Consider the following 15,094-nt stretch of genomic DNA (forward strand, 5'->3'; position numbering starts at 1 on the left):
AAAGACTTCCATGTTTTTGCTGGTAGCTTTCAAAGCAATAACCTTTTGGCATTATGGCAAATAACTTTGTTGATTGTTCTGGTCTGTGCCTAGTTACCTATACAACTACAGAGAAGGGACAGCACGTCTACTAGACTAAGTCAATTTCATTGAAAGCTTTCTGATCACTTGGACATGCAGCACAATTGGGGAATGGCCCCACAAAAAATCTAGAAAAAAAAGACAAGACTAACAACTTAAGAAAACTTCCCATACACACACCAGTTTTATTTGCAACAGCAATGTATCTGGAGCAACAAAACAGAGGACAACACAAATAAAACCCACTATGGTTGTATTAAATTACAACAGACTTGAATTTCACACTATCACTTCACAAAAATAAAATCTCCTCTGGTCTCTGTGGGTCATGCAAACAGTGGAAAACTGGCCCTTTTTTGTTTTATAAACATTTGTTCTCATTCCTCAAAGCACTGAAAGCAGCTATATTTCTTAACTCTCAAACTGTTAGCCATGTAAAATCGAACCTCAGCAGCAGAGCGAAAGCTTGTGTCTGAGGGCATGCACAAGCTGATGTGTAGCAGTAATCAGTAGCCATAATCAGGATCTTTGACTCAACCTTTAGTCAATACTTTCTTCATTCTCAAGTCAGTGTTTTCTGAACTCCCATAGCTAGTTACAGGGGGAACATTGGAATTTAGGAAATCCATTATTAAATTAGCTACATGAAGTAGTCCAACAATCTATACGCCGCCATCTTAAGAGTATCATGGTCTTCTCTCATTGACAATGATGCTCTATAATGGCAGTGTATACCTAGTTGGATTACTTCATGTAGCAAAAATAGATTCAATTTAAAAACAGAGCATTGTTTCTAAATTCCAACATACAACCTGCAATAGGACACAGTTTCTACACGACAACAGTGCCTGGGGGTGGGGGGGTCTATGTCAGACACCATTAGAACACTGGCTTCAAAAAAAAAAAAAAATGCTTTTATCTGATCCAAAAGTCATAATGTGAAAGCCTCCCCCTTTCTCATTTATTTTCCTCTTTCCATTTTTCCTCTTCTTCTTCACGGCTTTCTCTGTTGCGACATGTTAATTGTTGTGCAGACTGGTATGCTCCTTCTAAGAGGGGCTGAGGCTAAGGAGGCACACATTAGAGGAAGTACAGCTTGTCTGCCAGCTGGATAGCTGGCTCTGAGTGGAGGTACTGGCCAGACAGGAAGGCCAGTTTGTGGGCATACTTGCACGGCGCAGGCACTCTGATAGTCCCGGGCCAATTCCAGTACATGTGGCACATTTTGAAGGTCAGCCTAGAGTGTGACCAAGGGTTAGATTGTGTTATAACAAGGTTATATGTTAATGCTGCAAGAATGACAGGCTTTCATGTGATGCATCCACTCCACCCCCAACGTATAAAGTCAACAATAACTGAGTTATGTAAACTGGCAGATACTATTTGGCCCTTACTGCCAACTAGAGATTTATGGTGGCATAATTCACTGTACATCTAACATTACCTTTGCAAGTGGTCTGGGGAGAGGTTTGCTGTGTTGTAGACTGAGATGTAGTGTGTAGGCAGGCCACAGCCCTGTCGAACGTGATGCGCCATTAGGTAGAAGTCAACCCTGGGGAGAGAAATAGAAATCATTTGATAAAAGATGAAGCGTTACAAAACTGATGACCTAAGCCTAATTCTGTCCACTTCTCCACTGAAGTATGCACTTGTTCATTCCCCCCATGGATAGGGTCAGAGGAGGAGAAAGGGGAAGAGAACCAGCATTGCGCTCCGTTAAAGTGATACTTCAGGATTTTGTCTACTTCCCCAGAGTCAGATAAACTCATGGATACCATTTTTATGCCTCTGTGTCCAGAATGAATGAAGTTTGAGGTAGTTTCAAGACACAATGCCAACTAGCTTAAGTGCAATGACTGGAAGTCTATGGGTATATGCTAGTCATTGCGCTAATGCTAGTTAGCATTGGCTCATGAAACTACCTCTAACATAAAAATGGTATCCACAAGTTCATCTGATTCTGGGGAAGTAGATGAAGGGCTACATTGCCAAAATCCTGTAGTATCCCTTAAAGACAGAGCCAGGACTAACCATTCCCTGTTGGTGACTGTGTGGTCCAGGACAGTTCCTGGCGGAGGCGTTCCAAAGCGGTCTCCGGAGCAGGAGTACAGGTTGGTGCTGACACGTTTCTGTACCACGATGAAGGCGAGCTTGGGCTCATAGTTAGGGAACGTCTCAAAACACTTGAGCAGCTGAGGGATCTCATACAGCTCCACTGTCTTCAGCTGGCCGTCAGACACTCCGTCCCGATATACCACAATCTTCTCCGGGAAGTTATGGTTCACCTGGAAAAACATAAATCACAGCATATTTTTCACTAGCATATGGGTCTTTCTATAAAACTAGGATACCAGTGAGGATTTCGTGCACTGGACAACTAACTATACAGTAGCTGTTGATAAGTCATTGATAATAATTAGCAAACATTTTTAATGTCATTACATTAAGATATAATGGGGATCATAAGATTCACGAGTTGATTTAAAACCGGTTTAATCCTTCATCATGGTTGATGTCTTGACGGATTTGTCCAAAATTGTATGACATAAAACATTACTCTTCTGTCCTTGCATTTACGGAGGGCAAAGTTGTCTTTATATCATATATTAAGCATTAAATCAGTTAACCTCTCTGGGAATGGGGGCGGTATTTTCACATCCAGATGAAAAGCATGCCCAATCAGTTAAATTAGACATTGAACTTGTAAGAATCCTGGATGTAGCTGTAAGGACAGTTTTTTTGTAAAGAGATCCGGGAAATGCAGTAAAATTTTGTGTCTTACGTTACGAATGAAAATAGTTTCAACAAATCCAAAATAATAAATGCGATTGCAAAATCGAATGCCCCTAAATCAAAGAGTCGCCTTACCTTGCTTGATACTTAAAACCTAAAATCGATACTGTCATTAAAGTGGTTCTTCAATTATGCATAATACTTGTTGGATGCGCATTTGGTGTCCAGATGATTAGTTACGCAGTGAAAATGGACACACATCTGATGCAACAGTCCAAGTGCTGGAAAAATGTCCTGATAATGTGTGTCTCATTCGTTACACCGGTGAAGACAGTTGTGCCTGGATCCACGTTCAATCTAATATCCTAGATTTAACAGAAAGCATCAAGGTAATATGTTAATGTTTTCATTTGTTTCTGGACACAGCCTACCGCACGCAATTGTCTAGGAAAGACTATTGCGCAACACCCAACGCTATTCCGATTAATTATTCTGGATATAATGACAAATTACATAACCTAGTGGGATTATTCACAACATGATCAGGTAATGAAATAAAATGACAAATGCATTTTGTTTTCCATGTTACACCTGCAATTTTAAACAATGCAAGGGGCTTGAAGTAGCCTAATTGAACCTGAATTTGGAGCCCAGAAATTCAAGTACTGGAATAGGCCTACCTTCAATTTGATGCTTGAAATGTTATTGTAATTATTGTAGACAAATGTATAAGTTCTCCTGTTCCCTTATAATTATCAGCTATTTTTTTTTCAATCCGTTGTGAGAGACGTGCCCAACTTGGTTTGTTTCCCACCGCTTCAATTGAATGGCGTTGCGCTACTCTGTTGCGGTAAAACCTGTGCTGTTATTATGAGGAAGACAACATCCAATGTTGGTTTCAACTTGGCTTTCCATACAAATCCTTCCATTAAGAAAGGTTTTTGGTCACTTTCTCATAAAAAAAGCGATGGCGAGATTCAAAATTGCTACCGCTATTCATGGCTTTATTATGTGTGCCTGTATCGGCCACATATGCGACAGAAAAATCCCCATGCATCCAACCTATTTAGTCAGGCCACATTCTCACTTATTTCAGAATATAATAATAGTTTTAATATTAATGCATTGGCAAGTAAATAATTCATTCTTAAAGTGGTAATGGCCTACTTTTTTACACTATTTAGGGTGAGGGGTGGTTCTGGCTTACTGGTGCTCTTCCATGCTGTCCCTAGGAGGGGTGAGTCACTTGAGTGGTTGAGTCAATGACGTTATCTTCCTGTCTGGGTTGGTGCCCCCCTTGGGTTGTGCCGTGGCGGAGATCTTTGTGGGCTATACTCTGCTTTGTCTCAGGATGGTAAGTTGGTGGTTGAAGATATCCCTCTAGTGGTGTGGGGGCTGTGCTTTGGCAAAGTGGGTGGGGTTATATCCTGCCTGTTTGGCCCTGTCCGGGGGTATCATCGGATGGGGCCACAGTGTCTCCCAACCTCTCCTGTCTCAGCCTCCAGTATTTATGCTGTAGTAGTTTATGTGTCGGCGGGCTAGGGTCAGTCTTTTATATCTAGAGTACTTCTCCGGTCTTATCCGGTGTCCTGTGTGAATTTAAGTATGCTCTCTCTAATTCTCTCTCGGAGGACCTGAGCCCTAGGACCATGCCTCAGGACTACCTGGAATGATGACTCCTTGCTGTCCCCAGTCCACATGGCCTTGCTGCTGCTCCAGTTTCAACTGTTCTGCCTGGTGCTATGGAACCCTGACCTGTTCACCGGACGTGCAACCTGTCCCAGACCTGCTGTTTTCAACTCTCTAGAGACAGCAGGAGCGGTAGAGATACTCTTAATGATCGGCTATGAAAAGCCAACTGACATTTACTCCTGAGGTAATGACTTGTTGCACCCTCGACAACTACTGTGATTATTATTATTTGACCATGCTGGTCATTTATGAACATTTGAACATCTTGGCCATGTACTGTTATAATCTCCACCCGGCACAGCCAGAAGAGGACTGGCCATCCCTCATAGCCTGGTTCCTCTAGGTTTTTTCCTAGGTTTTGGCCTTTCTAGGGAGTTTTTCCTAGCCGCCGTGCTTCTACACCTGCATTGCTTGCTGTTTGGGGTTTTAGGCTGGGTTTCTGTACAGCACTTTGGATATATCAGCTGATGTAAGAAGGGCTATATAAATAAATGTGATTCTATATTTAAGGAATAAGGCACGAGGAGGTGTGGTACATGGCCAATATACCACGGCTAAGGGCTGTTCTTATGCATGACACAAGACATGCCTGGATACAGCCCTTAGCCGTGGTATATTGGCCATATGCCACAAATCCCTGAGGTGCCTTATTGCTATTATAAACTGGTTACCAACGCAATTAGAGCAAGAAAAATACATGTTTTGTCATACCTGTGGTATACGGTCTGGTACACCACAGCTGTCATCCAATCAGCATTCAGGGCGCAAACCACCCAGTTTATAATAGGCCCTATATGTACAATTATATAATTGTATAACATTATACAACAGGTGGGTCTAATCTTGATTGGTTAAAAACGGCATTCCAGGTGTCTATTCTATAAGTTACCACCGGCTAAATCTATGACGTAAAAAAATCATATTTACTCTGTTCCATCTGACTGCGCAATCCATTGTGTCATCAGACCAGCCAGGCAATTTATAAACTTGATTTCCACTATAAAAAAAACATCTAGACATCTCAAACTAACATTTAGTTTAACAGCGGAGATTTGTATAAACCTTGCAGTCTGTCTCTTCGACATTTGCAACATTGTTTCAATATTCAAATTCGATAACCAGCTGTCCCATAGTAATGAATGTGTCAGGAGTTGGGATGAGACAGACCAGTCGACATCATGAATCAGCTGGCATCATTTTTACGGATATAAGTAATGTAAATTGAAAAAAGGTAAAACGGAACGAAGTGCAGGTAGTTTGCTGTCTTTCCAGCTTCAGTTTGAAGTTAAGTGTTAGCTGTGTTGTGGCTAGCTCCTCTAAACAACAGTGTCCTGACAAATGAGCACATTTTTCATTGTTATGGATGTATCTAAAAAATAATGTCACTAAAAAACAGCTTACCCAAATGCAGCTACTTTGCTGTTATTCTGGCTGCACTTTTTGACGTGACTAAGTTAGCTGTAGTTGGCTAGCTAGCAAGCAATGGATAAGAACGTTGACAGCCAATATGGCAACGGAACATTTATAATGAACGACTGGGTCGCGTCCATAGATAAAGAGCAAAAAGACTGAACCATTATTTATTGAAAAGACCCATGCCCACCGCCAGTAAAAACTATCTTTATTTTACTGTAACTAGATTTGAGAACACACACGGTCAAAAGTTTTAGAAAACCTAATCATTCAAGGGGTTCTCTTTATTTTGACTATTTTCTACATTGTAGAATGACAGTGAATACATCAAAACTACGAAATAACACATATGGAATCATGCAGTAACCAAAAAAGTGTTAAACAAATCAAAATATATTTTGTATTTGATATTCTTCAAATTACCCACCCTTTGCCTTGACAGCTTTGCACACTCTTGGCATTCTCTCAACCAACTTCATGAGGTAGTCACCTGGAATGCATTTCAATTAACAGGTGTGCCTTAAAAGTTAATTTGTGGAATTTCTTTCCTTCTTAGTGCGTTTGAGCCAATCAGTTGTTTTGTGACAAGGTAGGGGGGTATACAGAAGATAACCCTATTTGGTAAAATACCAAGTCCATATTATGGCAAGAAAAGATCAAATAATCAAAGAGAAATGACAGTCCATCATTACTTTAAGACATTAAGGTCAGTCAACACAGAACATTTCTAAAACTTTGAACGTTTCTTGAAGTGCAGTCACAAAAACCATCAAGCGCTATGATGAAACTGGCTCTCATGAGGACCGCCACAGGAAAGAAAGACCCAGAGTTACCGCTGCTGCAGAGGATAAGTTCATTAGTTACCAGCCTCAGAAATTCCAGCCCAAATAAATGCTTCAAGTAACATACACATCAACTGTTCAGAGGAGACTGTGTGAATCAGGCCTTCATGATCGAATTGCTGCAAAGAAACCACTACTAAAGGACACCAATAAGAAGACACTTGCTTGACCCAAGAAACACGAGCAATGGACATTAGACCGGTGTAAATTTGTCATTTGGTCTGGAGTCCAAATTGGATATTTTTGGTTACAACCACGTGTCTTTGTGAGACGCGATGTGGGTGAACAGATGATCTCCGCATGTGTATTTCCCACCGTAAAGCATGGGAGGGGGTGGTGTTATGGTGCTTTGCTGATGACATCGTCTGTGATTTATTTAGAATTCAAGGCACAATTAACCAGCATGGCTACCACAGCATTCTGAAGCGTTACACCATCCCATTTGGTTTGGGCTTAGTGGGACTATCATTTGTTTTCAACAGGACAATGACCCAACAAACCTCCAGGCTGTATAAGGGCTATTTGACCAAGAAGGAGAGTGATGGAGTGCTGCATCAGATGACCTGGCCTCCACAATCACCATGACCTCAACCATATTGAGTTTGGGATGAGTCGGACCGCAGAGTGAAGGAAAAGCAGCCAACAAGTGCTTAGCATATTTGGGAACTCATTCAAGACTGTTGGAAAAACATTCCAAGTGAAGCTGGTTGAGAGAACGCCAAGAGTGTGCAAAGCTGTCATCAAGGCAAAGAGTGTCTATTTGAAGAATCGCAAATATAAAATATATTTTGATTTGTTTAACAAATTTTTGGTTACTACATGATTCCATTATGTGTTATTTCATAGTTTTTATGTCTTCACTATTATTCTACAACGTAGAAAATAGTAAAGATAAAAGAAAAACCTTTGAATGAGTAGGTGTTTAAAACCTTTGACCGGTAGTGTATATATATAAAAAAAATCCCAGGCTGGGCTGAAAGGCCTTTAGTACACTGTGTTAAAAATAAATAAAGGCCTCAACGCATAGTAGGCCTATTTTAAAACAGTCACCTCATAGTATTTCTGCAGTGCAGCCAGCAGACACACTCTGAACCCGTTGATGATCTCCTCGTTGGGCATCTGGAAGGTCACTCTGGAGTACCACCTAGTCAGCAGGCTGAGTGAGGAATAGGAAGAAATGTCATAGGTTGAATCCCAAATAACACTATATAGTGCACCCTTTGGGGCCTGGTAAAACGTAGTACACTATATAGGGTAGCCATCTAAACCCCAAAAGGCTAGGTCTGGCTCTGGCTGCATGTGTGGGTACACAGACCCACAAGCCACTGTGGCCCCTCATCAGTTCAGATTTTTTGTTGCCCCCACTCCCATGACATTTGCCCATCCCTGATATAGGGAATAGGGTGCCATTTGGGATACAGACATAATTACTCAGAAAAGCCATCAAGTAAGTTAATTGCATTCACTGATATGTTACTGTGCGGTGTGTCTTTTAGGGGGCGTGTTTACCTATTCAGGCTGGCGACGAAGCCCATGACTGATCTGTTCTTCTTGCTAGTGTCGTGATGGACGTCCACTCCAATCACCATCAGATGTTTCTGTTAAAACGTAAAGCAAAGACAGGCGCTAAAAATACTAAACTAAAACAGGAATTCTAACAGCTGGATAAATCCATTTGAATTCAATCACTTATTGACAACCCCCCTTCTGTTTAATAGAAAAACAACCAAATTGGATGTTCTATGTCCACAACAACGCTTAAACCACCTCAAGAGACCACTTTTGAGGTTAAGGTTGAGAAATGTAGATTTTGGGGTGTAGTTACCCTTTAAATCAACTGCACATCAGCCAGAAACCATTGTTTGGTTAGCATTGTTACTGATGTTTCTGTAGCGCTCATGTGATTGCAGAATTTGCTAAACAAATGGCCAATGGATCGATGCAAATAATCATGATATCCTTCTGCCAGGTGGGCATAGGCTAATCCGTAGTTAACATTTAATTGAGAAGGTTTAGGGAAAGCCTTTCGATCTACCAGAAGACGGTTGTCATTCAGTTAGCATCATCGCTAACAGCAACACAAAGTGGTAGACAAACGCACACAGGGGCATTCCTGTGCAGTCAGAGCCAGGGCATTCCTGTGCCGTTGCCTCTTCAGAAAGTTGAAAGAAAATACATACAGTGCCTTGCGAAAGTATTCAGCCCCCTTGAACTTTGCGACTCTTCGCCACATTTCAGGCTTCAAACATAAAGATATAAAACTGTATTTTTTTGTGAAGAATCAACAAGTGGGACACAATCATGAAGTGGAACGACATTTATTGGATATTTAACTTTTTTAACAAATCAAAAACTGAAAAATTGGGCGTGCAAAATTATTCAGCCCCCTTAAGTTAATACTTTGTAGCGCCACCTTTTGCTGCGATTACAGCTGTAAGTCGCTTGGGGTATGTCTCTATCAGTTTTGCACATCGAGAGACTGAAATTTTTTCCCATTCCTCCTTGCAAAACAGCTCGAGCTCAGTGAGGTTGGATGGAGAGCATTTGTGAACAGCAGTTTTCAGTTCTTTCCAAAGATTCTCGATTGGATTCAGGTCTGGACTTTGACTTGGCCATTCTAACACCTGGATATGTTTATTTTTGAACCATTCCATTGTAGATTTTGCTTTATGTTTTGGATCATTGTCTTGTTGGAAGACAAATCTCTGTCCCAGTCTCAGGTCTTTTGCAGACTCCATCAGGTTTTCTTCCAGAATGGTCCTGTATTTGGCTCCATCCATCTTCCATCAATTTTAACCATCTTCCCTGTCCCAGCTGAAGAAAAGCAGGCCCAAACCATGATGCTGCCACCACCATGTTTGACAGTGGGGATGGTGTGTTCAGGGTGATGAGCTGTGTTGCTTTTACGCCAAACATAACGTTTTGCATTGTTGCCAAAAAGTTCAATTTTGGTTTCATCTGACCAGAGCACCTTCTTCCACATGTTTGGTGTGTCTCCCAGGTGGCTTGTGGCAAACTTTAAACAACACTTTTTATGGATATCTTTAAGAAATGGCTTTCTTCTTGCCACTCTTCCATAAAGGCCAGATTTGTGCAATATATGACTGATTGTTGTCCTATGGACAGAGTGTCCCACCTCAGCTGTAGATCTCTGCAGTTCATCTAGAGTGATCATGGGCCTCTTGGCTGCATCTCTGATCAGTCTTCTCCTTGTATGAGCTGAAAGTTTAGAGGGACGGCCAGGTCTTGGTAGATTTGTAGTGGTCTGATACTCCTTTCATTTCAATATTATCGCTTGCACAGTGCTCCTTGGGATGTTTAAAGCTTGGGAAATCTTTTTGTATCCAAATCCGGATTTAAACTTCTTCACAACAGTATCTCGGACCTGCCTGGTGTGTTCCTTGTTCTTCATGATGCTCTCTGCGCTTTTAACGGACCTCTGAGACTATCACAGTGCAGGTGCATTTATACGGAGACTTGATTACACACAGGTGGATTGTATTTATCATCATTAGTCATTTAGGTCAACATTGGATCATTCAGAGATCCTCACTGAACTTCTGGAGAGAGTTTGCTGCACTGAAAGTAAAGGGGCTGAATAATTTTGCACGCCCAATTCTTCAGTTTTTGATTTGTTAAAAAGGTTTGAAATATCCAATAAATGTTGTTCCACTTCATGATTGTGTCCCACTTGTTGTTGATTCTTCACAAAAAAAATCAGTTTTATATCTTTATGTTTGAAGCCTAAATGCGGCAAAAGGTCGCAAAGTTCAAGGGGGCAGAATACTTTCGCAAGGCACTGTATCACTGGTGCATATTATTCATGTTTTATGATACAAATTACATTTAGTTTATTTCCTACTAAGTTCAATACATTTGGAATATTTTGACTTCCGTTTTAAATGTCTGGATTCCATCCACGTTTTCCACAACAAGAATTTTATAGGGTCCTACAACCTGTAGCTGTCGATGGCAACACACAATCCTGGTCACATCTCTCCTCCGGTACCCCCTCCAAAAGAGTAAAATGAGGGGCCCTGCCTTTACCAGAACCGTGAGTTGCAAGTACATTTTTTAAACAGCTGACTTGACAAAAATAAAACCTCTTACCTCTTCAGACTGCTTACTGAAAAAGTAATTTTGCATTTTAAACTCTACTTGTTTTATATTATCCCCATGGCATTTGTGTGTCACTTTCTTTATGGGTAAATTGGTGTTAATTTTGTACATTACACTATAAAATAAGGTATTTGTGACTTGTTCTGAATTCCTGATTGTGTCTCGCTTTATCTTATGCAAAGCTTTAATTCTGACTTGCAGGTCTCACTGTCTCCATCTAGTGGACACATAGCATCCCTACACCCAAACATAGTCAACATCAGCCAAAACCTTACCAGTAGCAAAAAATATATCACTAACCAGAGGGACGTTCACTGTCCACAGCTCTCCTCCCAGTTTGCAGTTCATCTGCAGCAGGATTTTCTGGGCTACGCTCCTCAGCTTTTGGGGTTGGGAGATGGTCCGGACATTAATGGCCTACAAAGCCAAATAAATTTACATTTTTCATTTTAGATTAACCTTTGCTTTAGGCAGTTGATAAACCTTTTGGTTCCTTGCCTCTTTCCCTGAACCTTACACCTTTAGTATTCACAGATCTTATAGGACCTGAGTTAGTGGTGTAAAGTAGCCCTACCTAAGCAGTTATGGGTCTCTCGACTTCACATTTATATAACGTTTGCTTTTACTTCACACTTAAAGAAAATAATGTACTATATACTCTATACACTTTCCCCTGACACCCAGAAGTACTCATTAGATTTTGATGCTTAGCAGAACAGGATAATTAACTCACTTATTAAGAGAACAACCCTGGTCATCCATACTGCATGTGATTTGGCGGACTCAGCAAACACACATGCGTCGTCTGTAAATTATGCCTGAGTGTTGGGAGTGTGCCACTGGCTATCCGTAAATTTAAAAATATATATACACTGCTCAAAAAAATAAAGGGAACACTAAAATAACACATCCATTCATCCTGAATGAATGAAATATTCTTATTAAATACTTTTTTCTTTACATAGTTGAATGTGCTGACAACAAAATCACAAAAATGATCAATGGAAATCAAATGTATCAACCTATGGAGGTCTGGATTTGGAGTGACACTCAAAATTAAAGTGGAAAACCAGACTACAGGCTGATCCAACTTTGATGTAATGTCCTTAAAACAAGTCAAAATGGGGCTCAGTAGTGTGTGTGGCCTCCACGTGCCTGTATGACCTCCCTACAACGCCTGTGCATGCTCCTGATGAGGTGGCGGATGGTCTCCTGAGGGATCTCCTCCCAGACCTGGACTAAAGCATCCGCCAACTCCTGGACAGTCTGCGGTGCAACGTGGCGTTGGTGGATGGAACGAGACATGATGTTCCAGATGTGCTCAATTGGATTCAGGTCTGGGTAACGGGCGGGCCAGTCCATAGCATCAATGCCTTCCTCTTGCAGGAACTGCTGACACACTCCAGTCACATGAGGTCTAGCATTGTCTTGCATTAGGAGGAACCCAGGGCCAACCGCACCAGCATATGGTCTCACAAGGGGTCTGAGGATCTCATCTCGGTACCTAATGGCAGTCAGGCTACCTCTGGCGAGCACATGGAGGGCTGTGCGGCCCCCCAAAGAAATGCCACCCCACACCATGACTGACCCACTGCCAAACCGGTCATGCTGGAGGATGTTGCAGGCAGCAGAACGTTCTCCACGGCGTCTCCAGACTCTGTCACGTGCTCAGTGTGAACCTGCTTTCATCTGTGAAGAGCACAGAGCGCCAGTGGCGAATTTGCCAATCTTGGTGTTCTCTGGCAAATGCCAACCCCCACCTGTGGACGTTGGGCCTTCATACCACCCTCATGGAGTCTGTTTCTGACCGTTTGAGCAGACACATGCACATTTGTGGCCTGCTGGAGGTCATTTTGCAGGGCTCTGGCAGTGCTCCTCCTTGCACAAAGTCGGAGGTAGCGGTCCTGTTGCCCTCCTCCGGCCTCCTCCACGTCTCCTGATGTACTGGCCTGTCTCCTGGTAGCGCCTCCATGCTCTGGACACTACGCTGGCAGACACAGCAAACCTTCTTGCCACAGCTCGCATTGATGTGCCATCCTGGATGAGCTGCACTACCTGAGCCACTTGTGTGGGTTGTAGACTCCATCTCATGCTACCACTAGAGTGAAAGCACCACCAGCATTCAAAAGTGACCAAAACATCAGCCAGGAAGCATAGGAACTGAGAAGTGGTCTGTGGTTGCCACCTGCAGAATCACTCCTTTATTGGGAGTGTCTTGCTAATTGCCTATAATTTCCACCTGTTGTCTATGCCATTTGCACAACAGCATGTGAAATTAATTGTCAGTGTTGCTTCCTAAGTGGACAGTTTGATTTCACAGAAGTGTGATTGACTTGGAGTTACATTGTGTTGTTTAAGTGTTCCCTTTATTTTTTTGAGCAGTGTATATATATTGCCGTCTGGTTTGTTTAATATAAGGAACTTGAAATTATTTATGCGTTACTTTTGATATTTAAGCATATTTTAGCAATTACATTTACTTATGATACTTAAGTATATTTAAAACCAAATAATTAGACTTTTACTTACGTAGTATTTTACTGGGTGAGTTTTACTTGAGAAAAAGTAAAGATACCTTAATTGGAAATGACTCAACTTTGACAACTTTTTCTACCACTGCCGAGGTGTAGGTTAAGAAAAACAGTGCTGGCACCTAGCCATGTTATTTTTTGTACGTTTACTGTATGTTGTTTGTTTGTTGCAGAGTGGACAATCCTGGCTAAATGAAGATCAATAGTGAATTGTTTGGAGGTGTGGCAGAATTAACCTGAGAGGGCACGGGACTCTGGACGCAGCACAGCTTCTTGATGGCACTGTAGAGGTCGTCTCTGTTGCCTGTCATAATGCACACTACCAACTGCACATTGGGCTGAAAAATGGGCCAAGGTAAAAAGAGAAAACTCATAATAGATTCATAATTAATAGGATTTATATAGTGCTTTTCCACATCAAAGCGCTTTAGAATGAAAGGACAAATCTCCCTACCACCAGCGTTTATGTATTACTGATGTGAATAACTCAAACATCATCATAGAAATAACCACAAAGTTGAGATACATTCGAGAAACAAACTAACTTCCACATTTTTATTAGTCAAATGTTTGAAGTAGGCTCAAAGGTTTGGGCTGTAAGAGAGGTTGGGAAGATATTCAGAACATTTTTACTGTATTTCTCTTCATGGCCTATACAGCTTCTGTGACTCAATAACAACAATTGATCACAAAAAATGACTGTTCTAAGGTGCTCAGAGGCAGTAGTGTCATGTCCTACCTCACTAGTGAGCTGGGAGTGGATGCTCTTGACGTAGGTCTCGGTGCGGTCGTCCTTCAGCTCCACGCGGATGGGCCGATCCAGCCTCAGGCCCATAGGTCCAGCCACCTTCCCAAAGCAGGACACTAGCTCCTCGGCCTGCTCAGCACAGCGCCGAGGGTAGAAAATGGCCCAGCAGTTCATGGGGATCTGAGAGAAAAACAACAGAACGGGCCAGAGAAGTGTGAGACTGAAATGGCATTATTCCCTATATTTTTTTATTTTACCTTTATTTAACTAGGCAAGTCAGTTAAGAACAAATTCTTATTTTCAATGACGGCCTAGGAACAGTGGGTTAACTGCCTGTTCAGGGGCAGAACGACAGATTTGTACCTTGTCAGCTCGGGGATTTGAACTTGCAACCTTTCGGTTACTAGTCCAACACTCTAACCACTAGGCTACCCTGCCGCCCCATATAGTGCACTATGATTGGCCAGAGCCAGGCTGATTTCTTGATTAATCAGTTTCTTTTTCTTCAACTAAATCAAAACGTTTAAAGTGACTCCGTAGGAGACTGATATCCTTAAAATCAACCCTAAAACAGACTGCAATACAGACACAAATTAAAGCTACCGTAGTCATTCTCCTGACATCATTAGTGTGCTGTACTTGACCCTTTGACCGTGAGACTCACACAACTGATAGAAGCATCCCTGATAACCTCCCTGGACCAGCTGACATCAGCTCCGGTGACAAAGGACACTGACTGCAGACAGATGGTCTCCAGAGGCAGAATTCTTCCTATAGTCTGGATGGAACAACAGAGAATAGTTCAAGTTTCCACAAGCACCCCCCCCAAAAAAAATGCCTGCGGGGTCGATAATTGTCAGTTATCACCCTAGCCATAGCGTGTGTGTGTGTGTGTAAAAGAAATAGGCCCCCCGACCCACCATTTTTGCCAAACA

The 15,094-nt window shown here is 41.9% G+C and overlaps 1 protein-coding gene across 6 annotated transcripts in view; it reads right to left on the bottom strand.

Annotated features, from left to right (window-relative positions):
* Nucleotides 1-236: 236 nt before the first annotated feature.
* LOC115111745 (piwi-like RNA-mediated gene silencing 2) overlaps nucleotides 237-15,094 on the bottom strand; it is a 36,248-nt gene continuing 21,390 nt past the window's right edge. For 4 of the 6 annotated variants that reach the window (XM_029638114.2, XM_029638113.2, XM_029638112.2 and 1 more), the window contains 9 exons: nucleotides 14,824-14,937; nucleotides 14,151-14,339; nucleotides 13,648-13,749; nucleotides 11,181-11,297; nucleotides 8,271-8,359; nucleotides 7,812-7,917; nucleotides 2,113-2,366; nucleotides 1,526-1,633; nucleotides 237-1,318 (listed from right to left, as the gene is read on the bottom strand). In XM_029638114.2, coding sequence (XP_029493974.1) covers nucleotides 1,162-1,318; nucleotides 1,526-1,633; nucleotides 2,113-2,366; nucleotides 7,812-7,917; nucleotides 8,271-8,359; nucleotides 11,181-11,297; nucleotides 13,648-13,749; nucleotides 14,151-14,339; nucleotides 14,824-14,937 — 1,236 coding nt within the window. In that variant the 3' untranslated portion in view covers nucleotides 237-1,161. The remainder of the gene's footprint in view (nucleotides 1,319-1,525; nucleotides 1,634-2,112; nucleotides 2,367-7,811; nucleotides 7,918-8,270; nucleotides 8,360-11,180; nucleotides 11,298-13,647; nucleotides 13,750-14,150; nucleotides 14,340-14,823; nucleotides 14,938-15,094) is intronic. The other 2 variants (XM_029638115.2, XM_029638116.2) reach the window with 2 other exon arrangements.

This window comes from Oncorhynchus nerka, linkage group LG27 (genome assembly GCF_034236695.1).
Source record: "Oncorhynchus nerka isolate Pitt River linkage group LG27, Oner_Uvic_2.0, whole genome shotgun sequence".
Classification (NCBI taxonomy): Eukaryota; Metazoa; Chordata; class Actinopteri; order Salmoniformes; family Salmonidae; genus Oncorhynchus; species Oncorhynchus nerka.